This window comes from Fonsecaea multimorphosa (genome assembly GCF_000836435.1).
Source record: "Fonsecaea multimorphosa CBS 102226 unplaced genomic scaffold supercont1.10, whole genome shotgun sequence".
Classification (NCBI taxonomy): Eukaryota; Fungi; Ascomycota; class Eurotiomycetes; order Chaetothyriales; family Herpotrichiellaceae; genus Fonsecaea; species Fonsecaea multimorphosa.
Genome location: NW_015971644.1, coordinates 30847 through 58512, shown reverse-complemented (window position 1 = coordinate 58512; position 27666 = coordinate 30847). Strand labels below are relative to the sequence as shown.

The 27666-nt window shown below is 52.6% G+C and overlaps 11 protein-coding genes across 11 annotated transcripts; 5 read left to right on the top strand and 6 right to left on the bottom strand.

Annotated features, from left to right (window-relative positions):
* Positions 1 to 368: 368 nt before the first annotated feature.
* Positions 369 to 4274, bottom strand: Z520_05593 (uncharacterized protein; the record flags this gene model as incomplete). Its single annotated transcript, XM_016776096.1, has 1 exon — positions 369 to 4274. One exon carries the CDS (start codon positions 4272 to 4274, stop codon positions 369 to 371), a length of 3906 nt encoding a protein of 1301 aa, XP_016632415.1.
* A 663-nt stretch (positions 4275 to 4937) lies between these two features.
* On the bottom strand, positions 4938 to 6284 carry Z520_05592 (uncharacterized protein; the record flags this gene model as incomplete). Its single annotated transcript, XM_016776095.1, has 1 exon — positions 4938 to 6284. The coding sequence occupies one exon, from the start codon at positions 6282 to 6284 to the stop codon at positions 4938 to 4940; it is 1347 nt and encodes a 448-aa protein (XP_016632414.1).
* A 270-nt stretch (positions 6285 to 6554) lies between these two features.
* Z520_05591 (uncharacterized protein) lies at positions 6555 to 7799 on the top strand (the record flags this gene model as incomplete). The annotated part of the gene is made up of 1 exon (XM_016776094.1): positions 6555 to 7799. The coding sequence occupies one exon, from the start codon at positions 6555 to 6557 to the stop codon at positions 7797 to 7799; it is 1245 nt and encodes a 414-aa protein (XP_016632413.1).
* Positions 7800 to 7830: 31 nt separating this feature from the next.
* On the bottom strand, positions 7831 to 9456 carry Z520_05590 (uncharacterized protein; the record flags this gene model as incomplete). Its single annotated transcript, XM_016776093.1, has 1 exon — positions 7831 to 9456. The coding sequence occupies one exon, from the start codon at positions 9454 to 9456 to the stop codon at positions 7831 to 7833; it is 1626 nt and encodes a 541-aa protein (XP_016632412.1).
* Positions 9457 to 10752: 1296 nt separating this feature from the next.
* Positions 10753 to 12112, top strand: Z520_05589 (uncharacterized protein; the record flags this gene model as incomplete). The annotated part of the gene is made up of 2 exons (XM_016776092.1): positions 10753 to 11156; positions 11206 to 12112. The coding sequence occupies 2 exons, from the start codon at positions 10753 to 10755 to the stop codon at positions 12110 to 12112; spliced, it is 1311 nt and encodes a 436-aa protein (XP_016632411.1).
* Positions 12113 to 13526: 1414 nt separating this feature from the next.
* Z520_05588 (uncharacterized protein) lies at positions 13527 to 13971 on the bottom strand (the record flags this gene model as incomplete). The annotated part of the gene is made up of 3 exons (XM_016776091.1): positions 13527 to 13579; positions 13633 to 13865; positions 13931 to 13971. 3 exons carry the CDS (start codon positions 13969 to 13971, stop codon positions 13527 to 13529), a joined length of 327 nt encoding a protein of 108 aa, XP_016632410.1.
* A 327-nt stretch (positions 13972 to 14298) lies between these two features.
* On the top strand, positions 14299 to 15504 carry Z520_05587 (uncharacterized protein; the record flags this gene model as incomplete). Its single annotated transcript, XM_016776090.1, has 1 exon — positions 14299 to 15504. One exon carries the CDS (start codon positions 14299 to 14301, stop codon positions 15502 to 15504), a length of 1206 nt encoding a protein of 401 aa, XP_016632409.1.
* Positions 15505 to 16303: 799 nt separating this feature from the next.
* Positions 16304 to 18316, bottom strand: Z520_05586 (uncharacterized protein; the record flags this gene model as incomplete). Its single annotated transcript, XM_016776089.1, has 1 exon — positions 16304 to 18316. One exon carries the CDS (start codon positions 18314 to 18316, stop codon positions 16304 to 16306), a length of 2013 nt encoding a protein of 670 aa, XP_016632408.1.
* A 1273-nt stretch (positions 18317 to 19589) lies between these two features.
* Positions 19590 to 21452, bottom strand: Z520_05585 (uncharacterized protein; the record flags this gene model as incomplete). The annotated part of the gene is made up of 2 exons (XM_016776088.1): positions 19590 to 21140; positions 21189 to 21452. The coding sequence occupies 2 exons, from the start codon at positions 21450 to 21452 to the stop codon at positions 19590 to 19592; spliced, it is 1815 nt and encodes a 604-aa protein (XP_016632407.1).
* An 852-nt stretch (positions 21453 to 22304) lies between these two features.
* Positions 22305 to 25503, top strand: Z520_05584 (uncharacterized protein; the record flags this gene model as incomplete). Its single annotated transcript, XM_016776087.1, has 2 exons — positions 22305 to 24855; positions 24908 to 25503. 2 exons carry the CDS (start codon positions 22305 to 22307, stop codon positions 25501 to 25503), a joined length of 3147 nt encoding a protein of 1048 aa, XP_016632406.1.
* A 761-nt stretch (positions 25504 to 26264) lies between these two features.
* Positions 26265 to 27349, top strand: Z520_05583 (uncharacterized protein; the record flags this gene model as incomplete). The annotated part of the gene is made up of 2 exons (XM_016776086.1): positions 26265 to 26381; positions 26852 to 27349. The coding sequence occupies 2 exons, from the start codon at positions 26265 to 26267 to the stop codon at positions 27347 to 27349; spliced, it is 615 nt and encodes a 204-aa protein (XP_016632405.1).
* Positions 27350 to 27666: the final 317 nt, after the last annotated feature.

Below are 27666 nucleotides of genomic sequence, written 5' to 3'. Positions count from 1 at the left end.
TCAGACCAACATTGTCATACCTTATGACGACGACCGTCTTAACGCGTTAACGAAAGAGCGAATTCATTGAGCAAAATCATATCAAGCGCATTGGAAAAGAAAACCAAGTATTCGAACAAGATGAAAATACGTTTGAAAAAGTTGCAGGCTCTTGTGCGATAATTCTGGAGTGCGTTGTGTCGCTTTCCGATGGGCCTCCAGCCTGTGATGTATCAACTCGCATATTGTAAAAATCACGTCTTTGAAATGCAAGGTCCCTTGAGAATCCGTGTCAGAGCCAGGACTCAAACTGAGAAATCCTTTTTTCTCAGGTTAATACATGTAAATTTCGTCCTTGGTGGTATACGCAAACACTGCCAAACCACAGACTACGAACTTTCCTCCTCCTCTCGCTCCACCGCATCAATGCCATACCACCTAGGTGCAGCTTCTCCCCCTACTCCATGCCCAATGTCCCACCACCCCAATCTATATCTATATCCATGTCTATATTGTCCTCCATCGTCGCGCCGCATTCCCTGTCCCTGTCCACCATTGTTGTTTCGCATCATGAGATCTCTCCCCACAGGATCGTCAAAGTCGCACATTCTACTCCACGCAAACAGAGCCGCGACGCCGGCGATGGTGCACGGGTTGAAGGGGACGATCTCATGTAGTTTGGAGCAGTAGCAGGCGAGCGAGGCGAGTACGAAGATGAGACCCAGCTGGACCTGGAGGATGAGTTTCGCGACGCGGGATTGCACGATTCGGGCTTGGAGGGTCGCGTCCTGGAGTGTGCCTGTCATTGTCACAGTTGTTGTGTGGTTTACAGAACCTGTTGTTGCAGAGTCGTCCTCCTCCGCGCGAGTATTGATGGGAACTCGCATATTGCTTGATATAGCCTGCGCCATGTACCGACGGTATAGGCCGCGGATGCCACCGTAGACCTGTGAGATGTCTTCCGGCCGAGTACTCGCCAGAAGAGAAATGTTCAGCGGCTGCTTGCCAAAGAGGACGCCTTGAAAAAAGTTGTCCATCGGCGGTGAGCTTTCTGCGAGTGTGGCGGTATCGTTCGCCGTCTGGTTGAAGGACGAGAACTCATCGTCCATGTGCAGCTGCAGGCGGAACTGGAACGCGGTCTCGCCGTTCACGCCACTCGTGAGCCGTTCTGAGGAAGACTCATTCACTACAGGAGGTCGAGTTGTAGGGATGGTGAGGTCAGGCCAGGCAAAAGTCACGTTCGTTGAAAGCTGGTCGATATACTGATAGCACATCAAGGTCGTCATCACGGTCCTTGACGGAGCATTGACATCTGCATATCCATAGAGAAAAGCCAAAGACGGGCATCCAGGAGGATTATCCGCCTGTGTGTTTGGCGACAGCTCGCCAAAGCTGGAATCCTGTATCGGATCGAACGGACCGACATGCAAATCTAAGAGCTTGCCGACAAAACTTGAGTTGTCGCGCAGCGAAAAGGTGTTGCTGAATTGAATGTAATTCGCCGTACCATTTGAACCACCAAAGGGACACGTTGCAGGCAAGCGCGCAGTAGCAGACACTGATGCCTGAGCTGTGTCAATCCTGGAATTATAGCTTGCCGAAACATTCACCATATCACTAGCCAGCTCCACGCACTGTAGATCGCTGCGTAGTGCCGGAACCTGAATCTGTAGAGTCGCGTTGGTGTCACCGCCGTCTTTCGCAGGTATAAGAGACTTTAGGGAAGGTAGGGCTAGTTCTGCGTATGTGAACTGCGGATAATCCAAGCCCAAACTTTCCGTCAAGCTTGCGACAACTGCTGCTGAGCCGTCATTCTTGACACTGTTGATCCATGTCGTATTAAATGTGTCTGCACGACCCATGGAAATTGTTTGAGACAGAGGTAGCTTGTCGACGGTATACAGGCCGGACACCACAATAGTAAGAACACTTGCGATGAGACTAGCAAGTCCAGAGAGGCAAGGTCCCCATTGGTGGTGTCTCATTGAGTTCCAGATGGCAAGTGGAGGTGGATATCCAAGGTTTGAAGTTGCGGTGCTTCTCCATGCTGAACTGCCAACTTTGGAATGGACCGCATTGTACGGTGCTAGAACAGCAATGTTGAAATCGAGAGAGTTGATCATAGTTGCAACAAGCAACATCAATAAAGCAGGGAGGAACCGGGTATATATGGTAATGGAGGTGCCGGTTGATTCATGGACAGCAACAAATCCGTGCCGTTTGTCTGAGACTTGCTGTAGCGCTTCGAGACTTCCAATAGCGACCAGTGGCATGACCAGGCTGATGACGAGAATCGGACGTTTTAGTGTCAGAGGACTCCACCACATAGTCCCATCATTTCGAGACATATCGTCGTCGTCTTTGCCACCCAGAGAATGTTCGGAGGGTGATACCGAGATAGAGACAACACGGTCATCATCACCATACGTTCGACACTCGGCACTGAATCTGAAGGTTTGTAGTTTAGCTCTAAGCTCATCATCTCCACCGAGCCTAATACTCCTCAGGGCTTCCCTAAAATCGATACTGTGGGCCAGGAGCTCTGCATTCCTGTTTGGGGGTTCAGGATTGCGGAGACATAGATTCTTCGGTCTCTTCCAAAGGAGGAATACTGTCAAAATAGTCATCACCACGCAGCCCGAGAACATGACCCAGAGTGAAAAGTCGCTGACCCGAAGTCTCTCTTCCTTTTGGAGGAAGGTGCCTGGGAGAGTTGTGTTATCAGCGTTGATGATATACTTAGCTGCCGACTGAAGGGCCACTTGTTGAAGGACCTTCTCCGCGGCTGCGATCATCGTGGTTTCATTCAGCAAATCCTCATAAGTGCCGCCACTTATTGCGGCCATCATTTTGAAAAGCACATTTGGATACTCCAGAACGTCTTGGTTATCCACCAGATTACCAAACATATCTGCGCTGGCGCTGAGGGCCGAAGTGGTGAGGACGCCAAGATCAAAGCCTGTAAAGTTCCCTAGGGTGGTGTTGTTGCCATTCTCTGTACGGTTTACTCGAATTCCACCAGAAAGACTCTGCAAATCGTAGGACAACTGAATCCTTTCGAGCGAAAACCCCGACCTACAAGCGATGCCGACCACTTGTGCCACGCCTGTAGACCAAGCAGTCGCGGAAACTGGGTCTCCCAGAGTCAGGTCGCTCGCATTGGCAACCGTTTGATTGTAGCGAAAGTCCGTCAGCGTCAGGAGTTGCCAATTGTCCAGGCTCCCCGGAGTAGAATTCGTGTTGCAATCAATTTGCTGTACTAAAGGACTCAGCTGACGTTCTGGACAAACAAAAGTCTGAGGATTGAGAGCGTAGACGGGCGTCCCTTTCCCATCGGCTCTCAGAGTACACTCAGGAAACAACAACTGGAGGGTGTCTTCAGGATGAAAATCTGTTACATTTGCTGGCTGAAGAATTACCGCCACAGGAGCACTTTCACAATGGTATGTTGGGACAAGAGCCTGAACTTGTGCGCTGACTGTTCCGTTGTCGTCACGACTCTGTGGCGGTAATTTGAAATTCCCAATTTGTTCGTAAACCATTTCAGCAGTCGTTCCATCCGCGTAAGGCAATCCCTTGCTCATGGCAGCGAAAGCAGTGTATGCAATTGACGGGTCGAAAAGCCCTTGATTGGCGGACGCATCATAGAGTGAGCCGTCCAGCCTTGTGATTCTTGAAATTTCAACTTGACTGTCTGGTAAAGCAATAGAGTCCGGAAAGAGAAGGCCGGTGGAGGCAAGGGTGATCAACTTAAGAATAACGAATCCCAGTATAGTGGTGATAATGGTAAAATGTCTGTTTTTGGCCGCTTTGTAGAAGCTTATAATTTGTAGGGGCGACTTGTAGTCGAGTAACACACTTTTCAATGGTTGAACGTTTCCTCGATGCAGCTCATCCCAGGGCGCAAGAGCTTTGCAGTAGTAGTCGATCTGCCGCCATGAAGCCACAACAATTGTGAGCACGGCAGTCGGCCCATACGTCCAAGTGAAATGATTTGATGTCCGAAGGACTAGACCGTCATCTCTTCTGACAAAATAAAGCAAGAGTAACAGAACTGAAATAAGAGCAGAGAAGGTCAATACTGTTGCTGAAAGGAAGCTCGTGCGCAACCAGATCGGGTTCCATGTCGTCGAAGGGGCGGAAGCATGGCCGACCTCCGCTGGCAATTTACAGATGCTTCCCTTTGGCTCGCCACGGAAGGTATCCTTGGTTGATCGGGATTGAGAGTGAGATCTAGATAGCAATGGATATTGTAAAAAGTGTCGCCGAGCCCAGTCAACGAATTGTTGGCGCATTTCATATGGGAAGTGCTGAACAAAGAGGGTATTTCACAGGATAGAGTTAAAGAGTAATTTCTCCGAGGTCGTACACAACAGAGAAATCATTTGAGCATCGCCAAAGCACATTTGGCGTAGTGATAAAGAGCGGCGTCTTGTGTTGCGGCAACATCATGGCCGTGGCCAATGATCTGGCCGGCGCTTAGTTGTGATTCCTTAACGCTATCTCAAGATATGAGTCCATTAGCCATGTGAAGCTGCAGTTTCCAATATCGCTGGGTCTCCGACGCTGGCCGGAATGTCCTTGTTTCCAGGTTGTTCCATCTTAGATGGGGAAGTTCGACGCAGGCTCGACCAAGTCTGTAGCTCAACGTGGTCGATGGATTGCACCATTTTTGGTCTACCGACAGTCAAGCCCCAAACATTATGAGGCGGTGATAGGCGCGCAGCGACAAAAGCCTGAAATCATAGTGCTGAAAATAGTTCGACGGCGGGTCTCGAAACAATGGCGAACGTCGCGGATCTTCGTCCCTTCTCACCGTCTCAGGCCTCCTATTGGTCAGCCTCGTCGGCGCGTCCGGTTCGATCGCCTGCATGTAGGTACATGATGCGCCGCCTGTCTAAATGCAAAAATAAAAGCTCCAGCAAGCAAATCGGAATTCTTTCCAGTAAGTCCATTCATCAATCGTTGCAAGTCGAGGCCCTCTTTAGCCCTTGCTCCGCGGTCTCTATAAGAGGAAGGAGGTTCCTCTCCCTCAACATAGGCAGCAGGCTGAGAAATGCCTCGCGGGCCTTGACCTTGTCGCCGTTGTCCAGCAACAGATCGGCACGAGTCATCTGCGCCGAAATCAGAGCTGCAGTACAGATCTCATCGCGCTCTTCGGACCCGACAGCGTCAACGGTTGCGATGGCTTGGTCCGCCCATCTCAGGGCAGCCCGTCTCCCGGCCGCCAGCGTGTCTTTGGTCGCTGGCTTCCCATTGATTTTCGCGTTCGGCTTCTTGAGCGCCATGTCCATGGCAGAGGCAATGTTGCTGAGGACCTGAACTTCTTTGCAAGATCTGGTGCCGTTGCACGATGCCCTCAACGGCTGCAGCGTGAGCATGTAGAGTTGAATGGCGTTTTCCTCTTCTCCCGAGGTAGCGTACAGATCGCCCATTTGAGACAGCATTGCGGCAATTTCTCCCGTAGTCAAGCCCGCCCCGTTGTCCTCTGTGAAGGTATTGACCTGAGGGTTCTTGGTCTCTTTCACAACGAGGCCCACCGCATCCGACAGCACCTGTTTGGCCATGGTGGGGTTCTGGAGATAATCGCTTTCGTACAGTGACGAGATCTTAATTTTCAGCTTAACGATTCCCTTGATCATATTCGCGCGCAAATCTGCAGTCTCGGGATCCAGTTTGGACGGAGTATCTGGCTTGACAGAAGACTGCGCTTGGTCGAGTTCAGCCAGCTTTTGCTCCAGGTCAGAGGAGATGCCGTCCAAGATCTCGATGGCGGCCTTCACGTGTCCAAACTCCTCCAGCATTTGGGAGAAGCGGACTCGAATACCGACCGTGTCTTTGCTGTAGGGGTCCATCCCCACCTCCTCCGCCTTCTTGATGGCTTGCATGAAATATTTTGACGCAGTTTCCGGGTCTGGGGAGATGTGGGTGTAGTGCAAGGCTAGCCGAAGTTGGTCTTCGACGGCCGGAGGATATACTGAGGTGCCTTTCTTCTCCCTCCGCCATTGATCATATGCCATGATAATGAGCAAAATCACTGATGCGGTCGAACCAAAGAGCATCAGAGGGAAGAGGATAGGGTGTTTGACTCGGGCGTCGATGACTGCCTGTTCGAGGCGGTTCGGAGGCCTAGCATATTTCCTGGCGTTTCTCGTCTGGACCCGTGCGCTGAGGGAGGGCGTGCTCCGAGCGAGAGGCCGTGCTTTTGACAAGCTGGAGAAGCTACTGGCAAAAGCTCGAGAGGGCGCAGGTTGCGCAGGTTTGAAGCTGCGAAGTATCTGGCTAGTGAGCATATTGGATTTCATCTTGATATTTGATGGCAGCGAAGTTCGTATTGAGAAAGAGAGAGAGGAAGGCAGACAAGGAGGTGCGGCAGAACAAGTTGGTTGACGGTTTACATTTTGACGCGGAAATTTTGAAAGATTGTACCCCAGGTTTTCGCGATCGCGCCGACGTCACCAGCGTCGCGCTCTAGCGAAGTGCCGCCACCATTCGTATTCGCATCGTATCTGCGAAACTGCGTCTGAACATCTGTTCTCCTACATGCTCTGGGCGATTCCCTCTGAAGCGCCAAAATGTGTGGGCGATACGCATTGGGCCTCCGTGCCGCATTTGTCCGCTACCAGCTTCAGCAACAGGGCATGCCAGTTGATGATGCACCCAACGACGACGAAGCCCGCGAAACATACAATTTCCCCCCTGGATCCTTTGGCCTCGTCTACCGTGCAGATGTTCCCGACCAAGGCGTCAGAGATAACAGTGACGAAGCGGAAAGCAGCGACGATGTAGAGCACGACGGACAAGCACAGGAACAAGAACAAGAGCCGCAGGAGCCAAGCGCACCTACGTCCAGTCAATCGAAGAAGCACTTCAACTACCAGCTCAAGGCCATGAAATGGGGTCTGATTCCCTTCTGGACCAAACGCGCACCAGATTACGGGTCCATGCTGCGCACCATCAACTGCCGCGACGACTCTCTGATCGAAAATCGGGGCATGTGGAACACGATGAAACAGAAGAAGCGCTGCCTGGTTGTGGCGCAGGGGTTCTACGAGTGGTTGAAGAAGGGACCCGGCGGGAAAGAGAGGATCCCGCATTTTGTCAAGAGGAAGGATGGCAATCTGATGTTGTTCGCTGGACTGTGGGATTGCGTCAAGTACGAAGATACAGAGGAGAAGCTGTACACCTACACCATCATCACGACGGACGCGAACAAGCAGTTGCAGTTTCTCCATGATCGGATGCCTGTCATCCTGGATCCGGGGTCAGAAGAGGTCAAGATGTGGCTGGACCCGACAAGGAACAAGTGGAGCAAGGAGCTTCAGGCGATTCTGAAACCGTACGAGGGCGAACTCGAGTGCTACCAGGTGGATTCGGCCGTGGGGAAAGTGGGAAACAATTCGCCCAGCTTCATTGTCCCGATTGACAGCAAGGAGAACAAGAAGAATATCGCGAATTTCTTCAGCAATGCTAGTGCGAAGAAGGCCAAGGACAAAGTCGAGGTGAAATCAGAACCAACCCAACCTACAGCTGAAGATACTGGGGGTGAAAATAACGCACCGCCGCCCGCAGCGAGTACTCCGGTTGAAGAGAAGCAAGGAACAAAAAGGGAGTACGATGATGAGCTCCAGGGAAGCCCGACGAAGAAACACATGAAGCTGTCCTCCACTGCTCAGTCGCTGAAGTCTCCTCCAACCAAGACGACTCCAGGCAAGAAGCCGAGGAGCGCGACCAGTAACAAGGACATGACTCTGAAGACGAGTCCCGCAAAGAAAGTTGAGCCAGGAACGCAACGAATCACGAATTTCTTCACCAAGTGATAATTTATATTTGAGCCGCAATGAGGGCTGCTCATGCCTCTGCCAACCGCTTATCACGCGCCAGGGATGCTACCAGATCCTCGCCGAGTTCGACCTCGATCCACTTCCCTCCGGCCTCCTTGCGGACAGTCCGCAAATACCGCGCCACAGACTGCGCAGTGTTTCGAATCCTGTCGAAGCGTTCTCGCTCCTTCTTGTACCGATAAAGCGTGCGCTCGGCCTCGACATCCTCGTCTGGGCCAGGAGAGCCGTGTCCTATCGCGGAAGGGCGAATTGGTCTCCAGCCAACTTCTAGCACCAGCTTCTCGAGCCCGCGCCAGCCGCCGTTCCATTCAGGAACTATCCTTTCCCGGTTCAGAGCTTCTCTCTGCGAAAAGAAGAGACCGATAGTAGAGGGCTCCCATTCCAGCGCAGCAAACCAATCCCCGCAGCCTGTCAGATCCAACCATTTCAGACAGTATAGTGATCGGCTAAGCGTCCGGAGTATTCCTGCCGCTTCTCGCCAGTCATTGTCGAAAGAGGTATACATATCCGATCCACCATATACAACCGATCTAGAACCAGGTATGTCGATGAGCGCTCGTGTGGAAGCGGCGTTCGGGGTGAATGTAGGCTGGGGCCAGTATGCGAGTGAGAGAGAAGTCAAAGTGCTCAATTCAGCAGCAAGAGAAAGTAATGAAGACCACGAAGCGGCTTTGACGTTATTAGGAGAGATGGCAAGCGACAGATGCTTCAGATTCTTGAAGTTGTGGACGGCCTTGGGAAGTGCGCTGATCGTTGGGGTGTGTGCCACGACGTCGCCGTCCGCATCGGTGTCCCAGCTTTCAGGCGTCGGATCCGATGGTGCAGCTTGAGTGTCTGTCACCTTCTCGATCGGCGCAGGAGCTGGATTCTTGACTAGAAGATCCTTTTCTAGCTGTCTCAAAGTCGTCCAAGCCCCTAAAGCATTACTCAAGTCCAGCCTCCTTACCTCGGCTCTGTCTTCACTGTCCGTTTCATGTAGAAACAGCATCCTCAAGGGATTGCTCGTGACCTCCTCGCTGTAGACCGCAATGTAGCTCAGCAGCTTTTCCCGGAGTGAAACAGGCAGGTACACCAAATAGTCGCGGTCATTCTCTGCATGCCATTCCCAGTTGCATGCCATGCTTTTCAGCACCAGATGCTGGAGGGAGGTGGCCGAGGGGAATGCTCCATCCGGCAGATTACTCGACCGAACTTGGATACGACCATTTCCAGCGTCGGGGTCACTGGCATAAGCAGCGGCCGACTTGACAGAGGCGGGCGCATGTGCGCTGTCTGTGAGCCAACTCTGTGGTGGAGGGGGCCCAGGGATGCGCCGAAGTCGACTTGGACCTGGACCGCCACCGGCTGCGCGAATACTGCCTAATCCCGGTCGCGGGGCAGGTGTGGGTGGCGTGGGCAGGTCAAGGACCGCTCTCACGGAGGGATGGACAGAGGGCGCATTGGCAGAAGCGGGAGAGTTTCTCGTGTCATTTTTCAATTGCTGGCGACGAGACTCCCGGATCAGATCGTTGACGGTGCGCGGAGCGGCTTCATTTTGTGGTCGGGGAGTCGGGGACTTGGAGAGCGAGAGGGTCGGAGGACTGCTGGACTGCGGCTTTATGAATAGGACTCGTTTTTGGTGTTTCTTGGGCATGTATCCAAATTGTGACAGAGGGTCATTGACAAGTGAGTGCAATCCACGGATACAAGGCAGGAGAGAGAGAGAGTACCTTATTACCTACCTTGCCCGTTCGTGAGGAGTCATGAAAGAGTCATGTAAGGAGTCATGGATGAAGAGTTGGCAGTCATTTTACTCGCCACGCATTCTAGACCGTGATGTCACGTGGGCCAAGAGGAATACGCCGCCTTCCTACATTCGAATAGCAAATCGACTCCGAGCGCACCTCGACACTGACCCGACCTACGCCGCTTTTAGACATGACTACCTCCTACTTATCTTTAACTTACCTTCTGAGCTGGTCAGACCAGAACCGGGAGAGCCGGGCTGTGCTCTATTCTGCATGCCATGATATCAAGGCTGGCATGCAACCTCGTTCCGAGATGCATTACTTTCATTCTATCGATGTGCCGGCAGGCGTTTGCTCAACACTAGACCCCAACCTTGAAAATCCGAGATTGCTTTTTCCATATTAAGCACTGGCAAAAAAAGTGTCACGGACCTGGTCCTTGGCACTAGTGCCACTTGAGACTAATCTCCTGGCACGATCACATGGCACTTGAGATATTGTTCACGCGCAAAACGGCCTCAACCTTTTCAGATAGTCCTTCGTGCTGCAATTCATCAATCAATCAATTGCCTGTCAAGGCTCTGATGACATCAATTAGATCTGTGACTGTGATAGCAAGCTAGAAATAAACTTTCCTGGTACACAAATCTCCCCCCTTGAAAGACAGCGAAAGAAATGTCGAACCGTGATGATACTCATTCCGCCTCGGAGATTTTCCGACATTATCCTCTCTGACAGTACTTATTAATGAGGCCATCAAACATAAACATATCTGGTAGCGGTGCACTGGATTGCATACGAGAGGACACTTTGATGGCGACTTGTGACCAATGGGAGCTCTATCACCCGATCCGACGTGCAGAGAATGTACGATCCGGCAAGCTGCGGGAAGACGCGGGTGCTCACGGGATCAAGCGCCCCCCTGGCGGCATGACATCTGATTGGTGAGAAACTAGTTCTTAACTGGACTAACATGGTTAGGCGGAGCTCTCCTATCTCACGCAAAGTCCGTTACAAGTCCTACTGTAGTTCCTTGTAGGTCTCTGACAAAGCGATGCAGCCACGGCGCGAACTTCAACCAATCAAAGTGGCGCAATGCTGACTGAGGTCAGTATTTGAACTCGCAGCCAGCCGCATGAGCCAGGCGCAGTTACATTTTGCGTTTTCCTTCCTTGTAGTCATCTCGCGGCCAACGGCAAAAGATGGCGGACCCTTTGAGTATTACTGCCTCGTTGCTCGCTGTTACTACGGCCGCTGTGCAGTCGACGAAGTCGCTCTACGAAACCGTCAAACGCTTCAAAGACCGCGACAAAACTTTACGCAGACTTCAAGATGAGCTTAGGGATCTCACCAATATTTTGGACTCATTGGCACAAGCGGCCAATGCTGAGCAGTCAATACTCACACTACTTCAAGGTCCTATCGAACGGTGTAGCCAAGTATGCCGCGAGTTCGAGCAGTCAATGGAAGGTTTCTCTGGAAAATCAAAGACGGGCTTTCGAGATTGGACAAAGATGGAATTTAAAAAAGGGAATATAAATGAGTTTATAGACACTATCGCGGGGTATAAGTCAACGATCTCTGTCGGTCTAGGCACTATTACCATGTTAGTTACAGTTCCTTATCTACGCCGGACCCTACTAACATCATATCAGGATGCATACCTCCAAGATCTCCCACCAAGTCCTCCAAGAGTACAATGAGATGATACAGGACACAGCATATAATCTTGAGCTCCATCTACGGCGAATCGATGAGAAGATAACGCATCTAAATATCGAAAACACCAATACTTCAGGTGTAAGCATAGACCTGGAAGACGAAAGAGAAGTTACCAAACAATGCCTTCGTATTTGCGAAGACGCGAGGTCTTTCATTGAATCCTTGTCAGAGCGAGAATCGTCTCTACTTCCCGAGACGCATCAAAACGCTGCCGAAGGAAGTTCCTTCGAAGCGCAGGTGCGAACACGTCAAGCTCTAGACGACAATCGAGATAGCTTCACAGAGACCATCACCTACCTTCGGAAACGCCTGAATCTCCTAATCCAAAACGACGACCCTGAAAAGGATAAGGAGAGATCGCAATTACAGGCAGATATCAATATTTCAAAGCAGTGCCTTGATGTTTGTAAGATAGCTAGCGAGGTTTCACGTCAGAGGGTATATAGAGTTGGGGAGGCGATTGCCGAAGGTGACAGCGATCAAGTAGTGGTGACTACTTTAGCGGATCTATTCGATATCAAGAAAGCGCTGTCGAAGGACGGTTCAGCACAGTTGGTTGGTTCCATGGGGGCGGAGAATCTACGGTATCTCACCGAGAAGCGGTATAGCAGTCGGTTTGGGACTTTAGCTGGCCACTCCAACCCTGCTGAAGCTGGCACCACCAGCTCGCCTACAGTCGTCGAGGCCCAGAGGAAATATGCTTTTGCGCCTCAAACTAGCAATCATGAGCAGAATCCTGGGCCGAGAGCCAGACAACATAGGCCGTCCCCCAACGAGATGAGAAAACGACCCACGGATGGTGCTATCGACCAAGAGAAAGGTTGGACAGCAGAGAGGTGACGAATGAGCAGCAAAGGTAGATTGGTTCTGTACGAGGGCCGAGTAGCATTCTCGCCCCTGTTGCATGTGGAACGTACTGTTGCTTTTCCCCTCCGGTGCTGGCTTCAGTTGGTTTGACAAGTTGGGCGACCCTATTCCCTGTTGTGCTTTCAGTCATCTCCAATATCTTGACGCCTCCGCCGCTCACTCTCGTCATGCCGCAAAGCCAGCCTGTAACGAAGGAATCTGCCTATCGTTGCAGCGAATACAGCCAAAAAGAAGGCATTATGATGCGACAATCGAGAAGATCAAAGACCTTGATGCAGGTCGTCAGGACCGTTCTGATTGTTGACAATACGTCATTGTAAGCACGCTGCTGGTTTAACCTGAAGGGCATGCTGACTTTACCCTCAGTTTTCGGCCATTGGGCAGCCGTAGCCGTGCCCAGCGAAACTACTATTAATATGGAAGATTAGAAGAGTACCTAACCGAAGAAAGCGGAGAAAATAAGGAAACAGGGCGCTATCCGCGTCGATAAGTATGATCCGTCGCTTAGGCGCGTTGCCATTAAGTCGAGGGTCCACAGCTGATGTGAAGGGCTCCTTAGAGGCCACAGGTAGATATAGTAATATAGACTACGAGCTAACTGATAGATAGTAGCTAGAGGAGGTATAAACTATAGATTATCTATAGCATTAGGAGAGTTTTCTAAGGAGACTACTCGTAGACTACGTAAAGTAGGGGTAGGGCGTGCGCTCTTGGTACTTCCTAGGATAGCTTAGTAGATCCCAGGGGAGGCTTGGCAGGCTATGACAGTCTTGGATTTCGAGGGTAGTTAGGAGGGAGGGAGAGTAAAAGACCAAAAATCGCAATGGTTAATTGCTGTTGTACAGATCAATAAAGCCTATCTTCGCAGTGAGATGTTCCTCTAGGGTCAGGAGAGAGTATCCTCGCGCTGCTGGGAGCACATAGTAATCTCAATGTGTTCCTGTCCACCCAAGCAACACTGCATGCACTTCAACTTCTTTCTCTGCTCGCTCTTCCTAGGCCGGCCTCATTCTGTTCCAGGCAGACGTGCTGCGCTGAAAGAAGCTGTGTCGACAAAAATAGAGCAGTCTTTACCGGCTCTGGTAGGTAAAAGACCAGTCGACTTCTCTTCGTAGGGCAGCGCTTCGAGCACCGGTTGCACCGCATAGCGTTCTCGTTCGCTTTATCGCAACTATTATAGGCAGGCAAGCTGTTCGCTGCTCAGGATTGTGGAACCCTCTGAACCTCAATTGATAGTAGGACATATCTTGGGCTCCGTGAAGACCATTGCGGATGCAAATACCATACCATTTTCGTTTCCGTATGATGGCTGGAGGGCGAAACGCATCTTTGAAGTATGTGAAGCAGATGTAGCGTACGTCAATGATATCGATCGAGTTGCGGTGCTCTAGAAGCCGGGGGGATTAAGTCTCTGACTGACTCTCGTCCATTTCGGTAGCTCTAAAACAATCCATCAGCAATGGGACATCCGTAAAAGAGGTGTTCCGACATACTGTGGATGCCCTTTCTATATTTCTTCTCCTTGCGATCAAAAATTGTGTATTTGTCCTTTGGCAGCATCTCTTCCTCTCGGGGCATCTCCTGGTACCATCGCTCGACCGCCTTTGCCGTCATTCCACCATTGTTTTGCAGCGCTGTGCTGACCGTGTCGACGACTTTATCGACCATTTTTAACCGCTTTCGTTGACGCGCTTTTTGCATTGACGAGAGGCGCCAGGGGATTTTCCTGCAGGTCAAGATTGAATCAGCATTGACGAATAGTGGATAGCTTCAATCTCAGCAAAGACGCACCATAGAAGGCCTCCTGCCAGAGGGGAAGTCGGCCTGAACATGACTGACGCAACTCAGAGGTGTAGTCGACTTGATTGGAATCTACTGCGTACTTTTGTAGATTGAAAAGGATTGAGCTGTTGTCGCAGTAGCGGGAGAATGGGGGATCGGAAATGTTCCCGCAGTTGCTCGCTCCGCAGCTTCAACAAAAAAAAGCCCGCTGACTGACTCCTGACAGCCAACAACTCCGGCACGACGCCTCCCCAGCACAGGCATGGATTGATGAGAATAGAAATCCACGGGACTCCTTACTCCTCCCTTTTCTCAACAAGGCTCGATGGAGGACTCCTTTATTTTCGCCCTTCTCCCGTTCTCCAGCATCATCACCAATGCCCTTTCACAACCGCGATGACCTCAACCTCTACCAAAACCTGGAGTCCCCGAGCTTCTTCTGGCGCGGTGCCTCGTACCAGACAATCCTCACCGTCGCCGCCCTTTCGCGTCTGTTTATTTACGCACTCAACAAAACCGAAGTCCACGGTCTCCCGCGTTTTCTCGACCTTTTGAAATCGCGTGCCGACTACAAAACGCGTCGCCGCGGGTTGGTGACTGTCTCGAACCACATCTCCGTCCTCGACGAACCTTTAATATGGGGGACGCTACCTGTCTCCTTCGCGGCCTTCCACGGCTACATGAACCACCGCTGGAGCTTGGGTAGTCATGACATCTGCTTCAAGAATGCCTTCACCTCGCACTTCTTCACGCTGGGACAAACCCTCCCCATCCACCGCGGCGCACACTCCCCCTTCGGCGGGCCTTACCAGGCGACCATGACGGAAGCCGTGCGGCTCCTCTCCAAGATCTCGGCGCAAAAGCAATCGCTCGCTCCTCTGAGCAACCCGCGATTTCACAAGGATTGGAAACCTCCTCAATGGCCCTGGGATTGCGTCGACCCGTTCTCCGACATCTCTCCTCCCCCCTCCTACCCGTCTCAACCCTCAGACGTGAGGTGGTACCTCGCCCCCTCCCGCTACGCAAGCAATTCTTACAGCTGGGTACACATTTTCCCCGAAGGGATGATCCACCAAGCCACCGACAAGACGATGCGCTATTTTAAGTGGGGAGTCGCACGACTCATCCTCGAGCCTCCCGAATGTCCCGACGTGGTGCCCATGTTCATCGAGGGGACCGACCAGGTCATGCACGAGAGTCGATCTTGGCCCCGATTTATACCGAGAATCGGCAAGAAAATCTGCCTCACCATCGGGCGCGAGCTGGACGTCGAGGCCGTCTTTGGCGACCTCCGCAAGCGCTGGAGAGATCTGGCGGACCGACATGCCCGCGAAGCCGGACTGCCCGGTGGATGGGACGAGATGATTCTGGGCCTCGTACCCGAGAATCTGGCGAATCACCCGGAGGCTGTACAGTTGAGGATGGAGTGCACACAACGCGTCCGCGAGGCCGTCCTGGAAGTACGACGGTCCAGGGGTTTGCCGGATGAGGACCCAAAGAATGGAGTCGTCGAGACTTGGGCGCGAGAAGGGCCGAAGCGTGAAGGCTTGATGGACGACGGTTCTTGGGTCAAGGATACCTAGAAGAAGAGACAGCGGGTAAAAAAATAATAATCAATAAGCCTTTGATTCTTCCCATTTTCACCATTCTGTGTGTACTCTTTCCCTCAAGATCTACGAAGTCGTCCCCTTACATTGATCGAAGCAAGCCTGATCCCTCAGACTCGCCGCATCGGACACATACATGTATCTACATCCGTTACTCTCACACGCCGCGTCCATTGTTGATGGCCATTAGCCGTCCCACCACGATCGAGCTGCTTTTGCGACGCAAACCCCCCGCAACCAGCCAGCCACATCGCCTCGACATTGCAATCCGAGCTGCACTATGGGGCCACACAACATGCCACATACATTCTACATACATGGCAGATGCACCAGCAGGACCGAACAGCTCTCGGAGCAAACGCGCACTTCGACCTTCTCGGCGTCGGACGTGTGTCTCGCAGGCGCGCGTTCTCTGGTTGTAGGCTTCCGCGCGCTCCGAACGATCTGGTCCCTCCCCAACCCTCAACAATCTCATGTCCCTGAAACAGGGTCTCCTTCTGATCACGCGCAATGGTGCGCCCGCTTGAGTCGACGTCTAGCGCCAAGAAAAGACGCCATCTTCTGCTCAGTACGGGCCCTCGGAGTCCTGCCTTCTCATCTTTCCGAGTGGAATCAGTCGCCCGAGCTTGAGGTATTGTCCCAGTACAGGGGTGTTATGGAAGTCAAATAGCTCTGTCGTTGAAAATTGCAGAGAACAGAGAACCAGCGGTGAATCTGTCATAGACTGTTGCTCGTCGCCATGTTTACTCCGTCAATGAAATCCATTTAGGGTCAATCAATCGTCAGAACGCAAGAGCAATCGTTTCCGGCCCAGACCATCTGACCTCAGCGAGACTTCCGTCGTGCTCGCGGCTTTTTCCATGTCGCTGGTGGTCTCATACACTTTCTCGTCGTCCAGTAAACCGGCTTCGAGGCCATGGTATAGGAGTGCAAAGGCCGAGGATTTCCACAACGGCACCTTGTTCCTTCTGGTGTAGATTGCAGTCACGAGGAGAAACACGAGCCCCAAAACATTCAGACCTAAAGGCAGAGAGAGCCAGATCCAGCGAACGGCGACAAACGTTTTGTCCGTGAAGATGGTGCCCGAAAGAGGCCTGCCAGTGAGGTCAGTCGTGTTCTGACTACTGAGGTATGTCAGAGCCTTGGCGATGTTCGGTATGAACACAGTCGGATCACTGTGTTGCTGGAGCAGAACATCGTCAAGGATGAAGTTGCCGGTCCCAGAGGTTGGATAAAAGCATGTCTCTGAGTGCGGTGCCCAGGTAGCGCTGAAGACGCCGTGGAGCAAGGAGAGTATATCCTGGATCCATTGTTGTATAAAACAAAATGAGAGAGCTTGTAGGGAGACGGAAGTAGTGGCGTCTGGTGAAATATCATCCAAGACTCCCGTCGTGTGCGGCTGCCAACAGAGGTAGCCGGATTCCGCTTCATCTGTAGTTATTGAACCGTAGTTGACCTCGAGTATTTGGTTGATTGTGCTTCCGTTCACAACGGACACATTATACCTTCTGGCACATGGAGTCAGGATGCACATTGTAGCCGGTGCAGCCTGACCAGCCTGTGACATAGTCTCTGGTAGTGATGTCTTGTTATCTGCCTTCGAGGCCAGTGGTTCCACATAACCTAGAGCGAGGAGCGGGTTGATCTCTCCAAGAAACTCTGAGGAACTTGAAAAATATCCAGTGATAACAGGTACGTTAGTCTGGTTATACTCCCCAGCTGACAGCGGCCAGATAGGAGTGTAATTCAAAGACATAGAGAATTGGTCGTCCGCGGAACATTCCGAGCCCACGCCGGTGGTGGCGTCGAAGGTCGCCTGCAATGCATAGCCTTCAGGAAAGTAAAAGTCACAGGTTTTGGTCAGATTTGCACCCTGTGTCACGATTTGTTGCGGGGTGAAGTTGCATAACTGAGATCGAAGCTGCATTTGCTCGCATTTTGCGCACCAGCCAACTGACCAGAATGGTTCCCAGGTACAATTGCCTGTAGAGCAGGACGGCGCACGGTCGACAAAAGGATTGCCATAGATACCGCCAACTGCGAAGCCCCTCAGAGATTCAGAGAAGCTCTGAGAATCCAGGGCGATTACTTGGTCCACTGTCGCATCTGAAGAAGTCACGTTGGTCTGCTGCACGGGAAAGCTGACAATCTGCTGAATGAAGGGCTCATAGACCAGCCCAAGAATGATAATGATGGCACCAATATAACAGAGAGATGCCATAGTGTTACCAAGTAGCAAGATGAGTGAACCAAGAGGACCACGGCTTGCTTCGTCGACGTCCTGTAGATGTGCAAGCCGTCTCCGGCGCGCTGGACCAGATTTGAGCCAGCACCATTTGCACTGGCTCATTGTCCCAGCGACAGCAAAGACCAGGGAGGATTTCGAAGCTGCAGCGAGGCCGGAAAGTATCGTGTTCAATGTCAGGCCCCAGGGCAACTGAGAGAGCGGAAAACCATTGAAGTATTTGAGGGTCATGATTATTTCGACCAAGCAAGAAAAGCTGAAGGTAAGAGCCAACAGTTCGGGCCACCATGTATCGGTCAAGACTGCCCTCCCATAAGAGAGGTATAATCTCAAAATATCTCTCCATTCGCGTAACTTTGTCCGTGTCGTAGGGTCAAAGCTGGTTGACAGAGGATATGGAGACTCCTGATCCGCATCGGATTCGCTTACAGCGATAGTCGAAGCTGTCGAAACGTCTTTTGCAGTTGGAGCGGTATCGACGAGCTCGAAGGACACGATGCTGCTCACATCATCCCTTGGTGTACCGGCCTCAAAGGGTTCCATGTTGACGGAGAGATCACAGAGGACATCAGCATTTGGTGGGCGGACGGATGTCTGACATCGGCTGCATTGTAGTAGAAGTAGCTGCTGGTATATGTAGCAGCGGGCCATTGAGGCTCTCGATTCATTCACAGCCCCCAACCTTGCCGTGCTTGCATCAACACCACTCTATCGCATGCAGATGGCCCGTTCTCCAGTGAGACTAGCATCTTCGAGCAGTCGTTGATAGGTCAAGAAGCCACTGGACGCAGGATGGTAAGGTTGATTCCGTCCACAAGCACGGCAGCACGTCAAGGTCTAAGTGGTGGTGCAGCCGTCTGTGCCGGCATTGCAGCTGTAGGCCAGTTTGTTACTAACGTTGACAGGGATTAGCAACCTGGCTGAGCAACAACCAAGGCGCACCCGGCACTTTGACCATCAGGCTGTCGCCGCAATGAGAAGACTTGGGGCCTGCAAGCTGCGTGTCCCCAGCACATGCCGGCCCCAAAGCCGTGCAGGAGCTGCGACTTGGGCAGAATCTCGAACCATCACATCAGCTCGTCCGATGCACGTCGACCTGGTGTGCAAAATCCGTATTTGTACAAGAGGGGAGGCCTGAGGCAGAGGCGGCGTCCGACCACGGTAGTTGTTGTATGCTTTCCGCTTGTTGACTTAAGCATCCGGTGCATACGGAAGTGGCATGTGTACCTGCCCACCTGAAGGGATTAGGTGCTAATAGCAATACCTCCCTTCCTAGGTACCTAGGTAGATACCCTCGTACCTGGTAGGTACCTTAGGTAGGTATTCAAGTGCGAAGGTACCTAGGTAGGTAGATTTAAGTTCCGGCACGCGCCAAAGGCCCGAGTCGCAGGATTCAAAGGATTCGATTAACGAGGCTCCATTCAAGCTCCATTCAAGCTTCGCAATGCAAATTCGCCGACTTTGTGCAAACTGTTGACGGATCTAGAGTAAGGAACAAAGCCATATCCTCATTCACTGTGGACCTAGCCTCTATCTGCAGTCGTACTGGGGTATCTATGGCTGCCTGCAAAACCAGCCCTACCCAGCCCGGCACGCAGCACGCCTTCGCTTTCGTCGTCGTAGCCTTTTCCCAACGATGAAAACCCCGTATCCAAAGACTTCCTGTGGTCGTCATCCAGGCCCTCCCAGCCCGCTCAAAATACAGGCATTGCCGGCCCCAATCCGTCCCAGGTAGTACCAGTGATCTCCAAAAAAAGAACTGTCCAGAATCATAGTCATTGATGCCACGACTAAACCATTCCCAAATCCAACCGCTTTAGGCCGAGGCAGCCACTTGCTGAGAGGCTGTTGGGGCAGCAGGGTCCTCGCCGGGGCTTGTCTCTGCCCACGATCCCCATAGGCCTCGTTTCGCTCTGATCCGCAGGGGCAATCCTATTGCTTTCGAGGGTTGATCAACCTTGATTGCGTCCTTGGTAGCCAGCACTAGCACCTCGAAGAACATCTTGGTGGCCTCTTCTTTGCTTGTCCGGCCTTCTGGGACGAGATCTTGGAGGAGCACGGATTTCTTGGCTGGCGAAGCTGGATGGGCGCCCTCAGCATCGCCAAGTCGGTCACGCAGGAGATGCACTGCATGCTGCGTGCCGAGTGAGATTGGGCCACTGTCAGCGGGATGGACGAGCGGGACCGTTGTATCGTCAAAAGTGTCATCGCCACCAAAAATGCCGCCGTCATCTTCGTCACCGACAACATCGTCCAAGCCTGGAATACCCTCGCTCATGGGTCGTGGCAACGTGTCATCCAAAGTGATGTCGCGCTGAGCATCGTCAAGATGCACACCTTCATCCTCCATTGCATCCCCTGGGCCTTCTAGTCGTGGAGACTTTTCACTGTGTTCGTCTTCGCTCAGTCCAGCAATACCGCTATCTCGTTTCCGCTTGAGTTGCCCAGATCTCGTCACTGTTTCGAATGACAGGAGACCTTGGAGCTCAGGCGCCCAGTCTCTTGACCGGCCATCATTCATCGCGTTCAAGACAAAGTCGCCGTTCTTTTGCATGTTCATCAACGTTAGGAGGAGAGGGTCACGAGGGAGAAGCGAGGGAGCACGCAAGATCTTCGACCGGTCTTCTGCTTGTGCCTTCATTTGCCCCTTGTGGAGAACGGTTTCAACGTCGGGCGCGATCGGTTTCTGCTTCTTGCTCCGCTGACGTTGCTGGACGACCACCTCTTCGATTTCCTCTTCTTGTTGGTTCTGGAACGTCCGATCGAGGTCGCGAAGGACGTTGGAGTTAGCGTCTGATAAGGGAGTTTCTGTGGCCCGCACCCCATGCGCGCCTTCCGCCATTTGTTGTAATTGGAGGGTTTCATCATCTCCGAACTCAAGCGGTTCGTCCTCACCGACTGGAGGTACGATATCATCTGCCATTGGTGAATGAGGCTGATCCGGCATAGGTGTGTCGTCACCAAAATCCAAGTTAAGGCCATCTTCGTCGTCGTAAAGGAGACGCTCTGCATCGCCAGCGGGTTGCGGGGTTGGTGCATTTCGGCCAACATTCATGCTGATGGTGGTATCGTTTATGTCCACATCGTCGCCGTCTCCAAAGTCGAGATTCAGGTCGTCTGTATGGTATAATGTTTCTTCGTTCGGTGTGAGCATTGATTGTGTACCACTCTGCTGGGGGTTGAGGGAGCTGGTCCAGTCTTCCTCATTTTGGCTTGGGTCGCTTATGGCGGCCGGCAGCTGGCTCATGGGATGTGTGAAGTTCATGCTGGAGAACAAATCCTCGACGGTGAGCATTTCAGGCAGGTTGAGATCAGCGGCGGTTGTCGCATGAACTGGCAGATCATGATTGTTGGTCGATTTAAATGTCTAGTCAATTATTAGCAGGGCATCATGGTGGGAGCCAAAGCAACGCACCATTCGGATCTTGATCAAAGCCTGGTTGCAATCATCGAGCAGATATCGGGCTTTTCTCCCATAGATGCGCACCACGCCCAGCATGAGGTGGCTACTGAGGCGCAAGGCTAGAGGGGCATGTCCTTGGTCAACAATGACAGCAACACTGCTCTGAATATCTGATTGTAGGACTTGGGGTTTTGTGAGATTGCGCTCGAGATTGGAGGCGAGCCAGACACGAGCCAGAGGCCCAGTCCTGGACAGAAGCGGTTCGGAATAAAACATTTTGAGGCTGAGTGAGAAGCTGAGATGTGCGTGAGGTTACAGAGACATGTGAACGAGTGAGGGGAGGGTAAGGTAAGTTGTCGAAGAGGGCGATGGACGATCGACGCGTCGAGGGAGGGATTGTGTTGATTCCAGGTCGCGCAGGTGGATGCGAAGACAAATCGGTGTCAAAAGGCAAAGGAGATGTTGCAAAGAACTAACGCTGAGGAGAGCGCGCGCTGGAGACGACGAAGAATGTGAGAAAGTAATGAAGAGGTTGGTGGTGGTAGGTGCGACTTGAGGGATGCGAATAATGAATGGTCGGGGGAGAAGAGGAGAAGAGGAGAAGAAGAGGTGGAGTGGCTGGGCGTGCGACTGCGATTGAGATGCAGGCGGGCGAGTCACGACTCACGACTGTTGGCGGGTTGATCTTGTTTTGGTGGCCAAAGGCCCAAAGCCTTCCAGCCATCAGCCTCGCCGCCCGCTGCGCCCAATCACGAGTCAGTCACGTGCCAATGCCGCAGCCTTCTCGTGCCTCGCTTGACCTTCCTCTATAGGGATGCTGTAAATTGCCGTAGCGTCACTGCAATTTGCAAGATTTCGATGCCGGATGCAGAGAGAGAGGATCCCTATCTTACTGCGACCCCCAATCTTCTTTCCAACCGATATCCGCTGCGCGTCTCTGAAGCCTTCTTCGTGTGACAACGTCTTATTAGGTACTCTCTTATCCTCACTGTCGATATTTGTTTCGAATTCACTCTCTAGTCTTCATCATCTGCGCATGCGATACAACCGTCCATCCACTCGACTCTTCTTCCTCACTGTACCATTTGCGGAGGATGGGGCGGAAGTCAATATAGCTACCATGCCATCATGTCAGCATTACTGCCGGTCTTCAATGCAGAATCCCAGACAAACAGGCCGCGGAGTCCTGCCCGCTACGCTTCCACCTCCTCCTCGATAACATCCTCTTACTCTCTCCTCACCCCCCAGCAGACGGCCGAGCAATTGAAGACTTCCGTCACTCAGGGCTTGCTACAAACCGAGGCACATGCGCGATTGGTAAAGAATGGTTCCAATGAGCTTCCCCATGAAGAGGAGGAGCCATTATGGTTGCGATTCCTCAAGCAGTTCAAGGAGACGCTGATCCTGCTGCTACTCGCATCTGCCGCCATCTCACTCTTCATCGGGAACAAGGACGATGCCGTCAGTATCGCTCTTGCCGTCACCATTGTTGTCACGGTCGCTTTTGTGCAGGAATACCGCTCGGAGAAATCCTTGGAGGCCCTGAACCGCCTGGTTCCCCATTACGCCCACGTCCGACGTTCGGCGCCCCGGTCGACCATGCACATGACTAGAAATCAAAATGCTGAGAATGAAATAGAGATGGAGCCATTGGCAAACGGCGCTGCGATTGCGCCTGGGGAGAAATCGTCTACCACAATACCAGCGTCCCAGCTTGTGGTGGGAGACCTGGTCATCTTTGCCACCGGCGACCGCATTCCGGCCGACATCAGAATCACCCATGCTGCCGAGCTGACAATTGACGAATCCAATTTGACTGGGGAGAACGAACCGGTAGAAAAGTTCCCTACTGCTCTGGACCCGACCATCCGGAGGTCGGAGCACCATGGTACCCCCGAACCGTACAATGCAGCGGGCACGGTGGGCGCCGACGTGCGCCTCAATGAGCAGCACAACATCGCGTTCATGGGGACGCTGGTTCGGTCAGGCCACGGGGAAGGAATCGTCATCGCAACTGGTGGAAAGACCGAGTTTGGGACGATTTCGTTGTCTCTGCAGGAGATAGAGGCCCCGCGCACGCCTCTCCAGCAGTCGATGGATCTTTTAGGAAAGCAGCTCAGCTATATGTCTTTCGTCGTCATTGGAGTCATCATAATCATCGGTCTTCTCCAGGGCAAGAAACTGTTGGATCTATTCACCATCGGAGTGTCTCTGGCTGTTGCCGCGATTCCTGAAGGGTTGCCCATCATTGTCACCGTCACTCTTGCCCTGGGGGTGTTGCGAATGGCTAAACGAGGAGCGATCGTTCGCAAGCTCCCAAGTGTCGAGACATTGGGTTCGGTAAATGTGGTTTGCAGCGACAAGACGGGAACTTTGACCCTCAACCACATGACCGTGACCAAATTGTGGCATTTCGACGTAGGCAAGCCGTTCTCCATCGACCCCACAGCAGCACTCACATCCGCGACCAAAGCCATTCTTCGAATTGGCAATATCGCGAACAACGGTCGCCTTTCTCAGAACGCTTCCGGAACCCCTGCAACCGCTGCCTCTGCGGCGGTGCTTTCCTCTACTAGAGATAGGTCATCGACCGTCACGAAGAGCCGATGGCTGGGTCAACCTACTGATATCGCCATGCTCGACTTGCTGGATGTGCACGGTGAAGACGATGTCCGTGAAAAGATTGGGCCGCGGACGAGCGAGACACCATTCAGTTCCGAGAGAAAGTGGATGGGCGTCGTCATAGGTAGTGCTCTGAGCGAGGCGACCAACGGCTATGGACTGGGGTCGGAGACGGCTTACATCAAAGGCTCGTTGGAACAGATTTTGAGCAGGTCGGACACGTATTTGACCAAAGATGGTCAAGAAGTGGTACTTGACGAGAGCCGTCGGAACGAAGCCAGTGCGGCGGCGCAAGCAATGGCAGAGGAGGGACTCCGGGTAATTGGGTTTGCCAGTGGCGTCCTCAGGAACAGGACACGGCAGACCAGCAGAAGCTCCACGCCAACATTGGGAAATAAGAAACCCGGGGAGCCAGAAACGGACATGTTTACTGGCTTGTGTTTTGCAGGGTTGGTCGGGATGAACGATCCTCCACGGAAACATGTGAACAGATCCATTCGTCGGTTGATGAATGGAGGAGTCAAAGTCATCATGATCACGGGCGATGCAGAGACGACAGCCGTGGCGATTGCGAAAAATCTCGGAATGCCCATCAACCAGGCCAGTTCAGGGTCGAGGTCCGTCCTCCGAGGCGATGAGCTGGACCGTATGTCGGAGCAAGAACTGTCGGAAGCCATCGTTAGGACGAACATCTTTGCTCGGACTAGCCCAGACCACAAGATGAAGATTATTCGAGCTCTCCAAGCTCGGGGAGACGTGGTTGCCATGACGGGAGATGGAGTCAACGATGCGCCCGCCCTCAAAAAGGCCGATATTGGAGTGGCCATGGGAAAGCTCGGAACCGATGTGGCCAAAGAGGCGGCCGATATGATCCTGACTGACGACGACTTCTCCACGATTCTCCGCGCCATTGAACAGGGAAAGGGCATCTTCTTCAACATTCAGAACTTTATCACGTTCCAGCTGAGCACGAGCGTTGCGGCGTTGAGTTTGGTCCTTCTCAGTACCATGTTTGGTTTCAAGAATCCGCTTAATGCCATGCAGATTCTTTGGATCAGTAAGTGGTCATCAGCACGATTCTTTCCGCGAGACAGACTAACATGTCTCAGACATTCTCATGGATGGCCCTCCTGCCCAGTCTCTCGGGGTTGAACCAGTCGATCCCCTGGTCATGATGCAGCCGCCGCGACCTCGCAATGCGAACGTGCTGACCAAACGACTCATCCGCCGCGTCCTGACGTCGGCGTCTCTTATCATGATGGGGACTCTCTTCATCTATCTTCGAGAGATGGTGGACATTGATGATCCGTCGGTCGACCCGTCGGCGGTCAAGTCGACGCCCCTTCGCACTCGAGTGGTGACCAAACGCGACACCACCATGACCTTCACGACGTTTGTGCTTTTTGACATGTTCAATGCGCTGACCTGCCGCTCGGAATCCAAGTCGGTGCTGTTTGGCGAAATCAAGCTGTTTGGAAACAAAATGTTCAACTACGCGGTCGCGGGCAGTCTCGCGGGCCAACTGTGTGTCATATACTTGCCATTTTTGCAACGGGTGTTTCAGACCGAAGGGCTGGGTCTGTGGGACCTGATCTCGCTGGTGTGCTTAAGCAGCGCTGTGTTTTGGGTGGATGAATTGAGGAAATGGATTGAGAGGAGAAGTAGTGGACGCATGCCGAGTGTTGGGTATTCGGCCAATGTATAAATGACCGGGGTGGGACATGGCGGCGGTAGACGATCCTACGCAGTATAGTCAAGTTGGTGTATAGATAGAAGCAACAAAAGAATAATCATATCACGTCGCCGCTGTGAGAGAATTGTCGTCTACGACTACTAGGTACGCAGTATGTTCGGGGCACAAGGCGGACAAGGCTGACAAGGCTGACAGTGCACGATCCGATTGGCCAGTCGGATCCAGGGCTTTCGTGTTCGGCTTCGCAGTTGATGACTATTGAGTTCATTATCTCTGCTGGAACGCTCCAAGTGTGGTTGAACGCAGCTCGTATCTTCCATTTCGTTTCTCCACGGGTACTCAATATCCTCTCAGGCCGCTGACTTGCCTCCGCCCCCAAGCCAAGGTTTGGATAGAAGGCCGATAGAAGGCGGCAGAAACACGCCGTACGGAGAAAAAAAAGAAAACCAGTTTCAAGTGGTTATCACATACCAGGTTGTTAACAGCGAGATCGGCTATCGAAAGACAACACCGACTGCGACCACGACGACGACGGCGGCGGCAACGGCGACGGGGAATATCAACGCAGGGTTCTTGGAATCTACACTTATCAGTCTCGTCTCACTCTTTCTTCCCTGCTTACTTCCCCATCTGCGACTTCTATCCGCGCACATATCATATCTCTCTCGACCCCCAACACCACACTAAAACCGCCTATCCGCACAATTACTGTCCTACCATCACCCACCGATCTACCATTACCGCTACATCCACAGGATATCCAACGAATCTCAATGCGACCCAACGGTCCCCGCGACCCGTACGCCGGGCCTGAATCCGGGCCCGAGCCGCCATTTCCGATCAAGCTGTGCGGGCCGGTGATCAAGGGGTTTGGACGGGGGAGTAAGGAGGTGAGTTGAGCAGTTTGCTTTGAATTTCCCTTTTTCATTTCCTTTCGTGGAGTTTTGGTGCGGTTCGTGTCGATATCTTCTCTCTCCTTGGGATGGGTGAGAGGGAATGGCAAATCTGGAGCTGGCTCGTGGATCCTGAGTGGGGGCCCGGGGTCGAGAAGGGGAGGAGAGAGAGGAAGATGAGAAAGGGTACAGGATCGAATAAGAAAGCTGGCTGGCTGGCTGCCTTGGATGAGATTGTCACGCCAGTTCAGTCCCAGTCTCTCATCTTCAGCCTCATTCATCCATCACCCCTAAAGCCCCCCCTTCCTCCTCTCGCCACAGCACTGCACTCTTCTCCTCTTCCTCCCCCCTCCCCTACATCTCTCCATCCTATATCCCCGATCCCAAAATCCCCGCTCAAAAAGAATCCCAAAAAAGTTTCAAAACTAATAAAACTCCCCCAATCTTGGGGACCATGATATGTCCAGCTCGGCATCCCCACCGCCAACATCCCCACCGAAGGCCTCTCGACCACGCACCCAGACCTACCAAGCGGGATCTACTACGGATTCGTCGGCCTATCATTGAAGAGCTGTCCGTCCGCCGCCGCCTCCTCCTCCTCCATCCCCGCTCCACCCCTGATCTCAATCCACCGGGCCGTGCTCTCGATCGGCTACAACCCGTTCTACAAGAACACGGTGCGCTCCGTCGAGATCCACATCCTGCACGACTTCCCCCGCGACTTCTACGGCGCCGCCCTCAACCTGCTGATCCTGGGCTACATCCGGCCCGAGTACGACTACGTCAGCCTCGACGCCCTGGTGGACGACATCAAGGTCGACTGCGCCGTCGCGAGCCGCAGTCTCGAGCGCGACGCGTACCGCCGGTACAAAAACGCAGAGTGGGAAAGGTGGTTGACGGATTTTTCGTGGATGGAGGACGTGGATGCCAACGAGGTCGAGAAGAGGGTCTTGAAGAAGGATTAAATGGAGTGGGATTTTTACCTAGGTGGATGGGATGGGATGGACAGGACCTACGTATGTACTTACATACATACGTACGTGACGTGAAGATATCAGAGGTTCTGTAGGGGAGGCTTAGATTCATAGAGCAAGGGCACTTCCGTCCCTGGGCCAGGCATATAGATTTCCAGAGGCTGGCAACGATAAAGTCTGGACACTAAGTCAAGTCGAGTCGAGTCAAGTCTCCAATATGAATAGAAAGAACTTCTCCTGCCTCGCAATCTTTCAATTCATAGACAATGCCAGGCTCTCGGGCCAGGGAACCAACAGGAGTGGAAGTC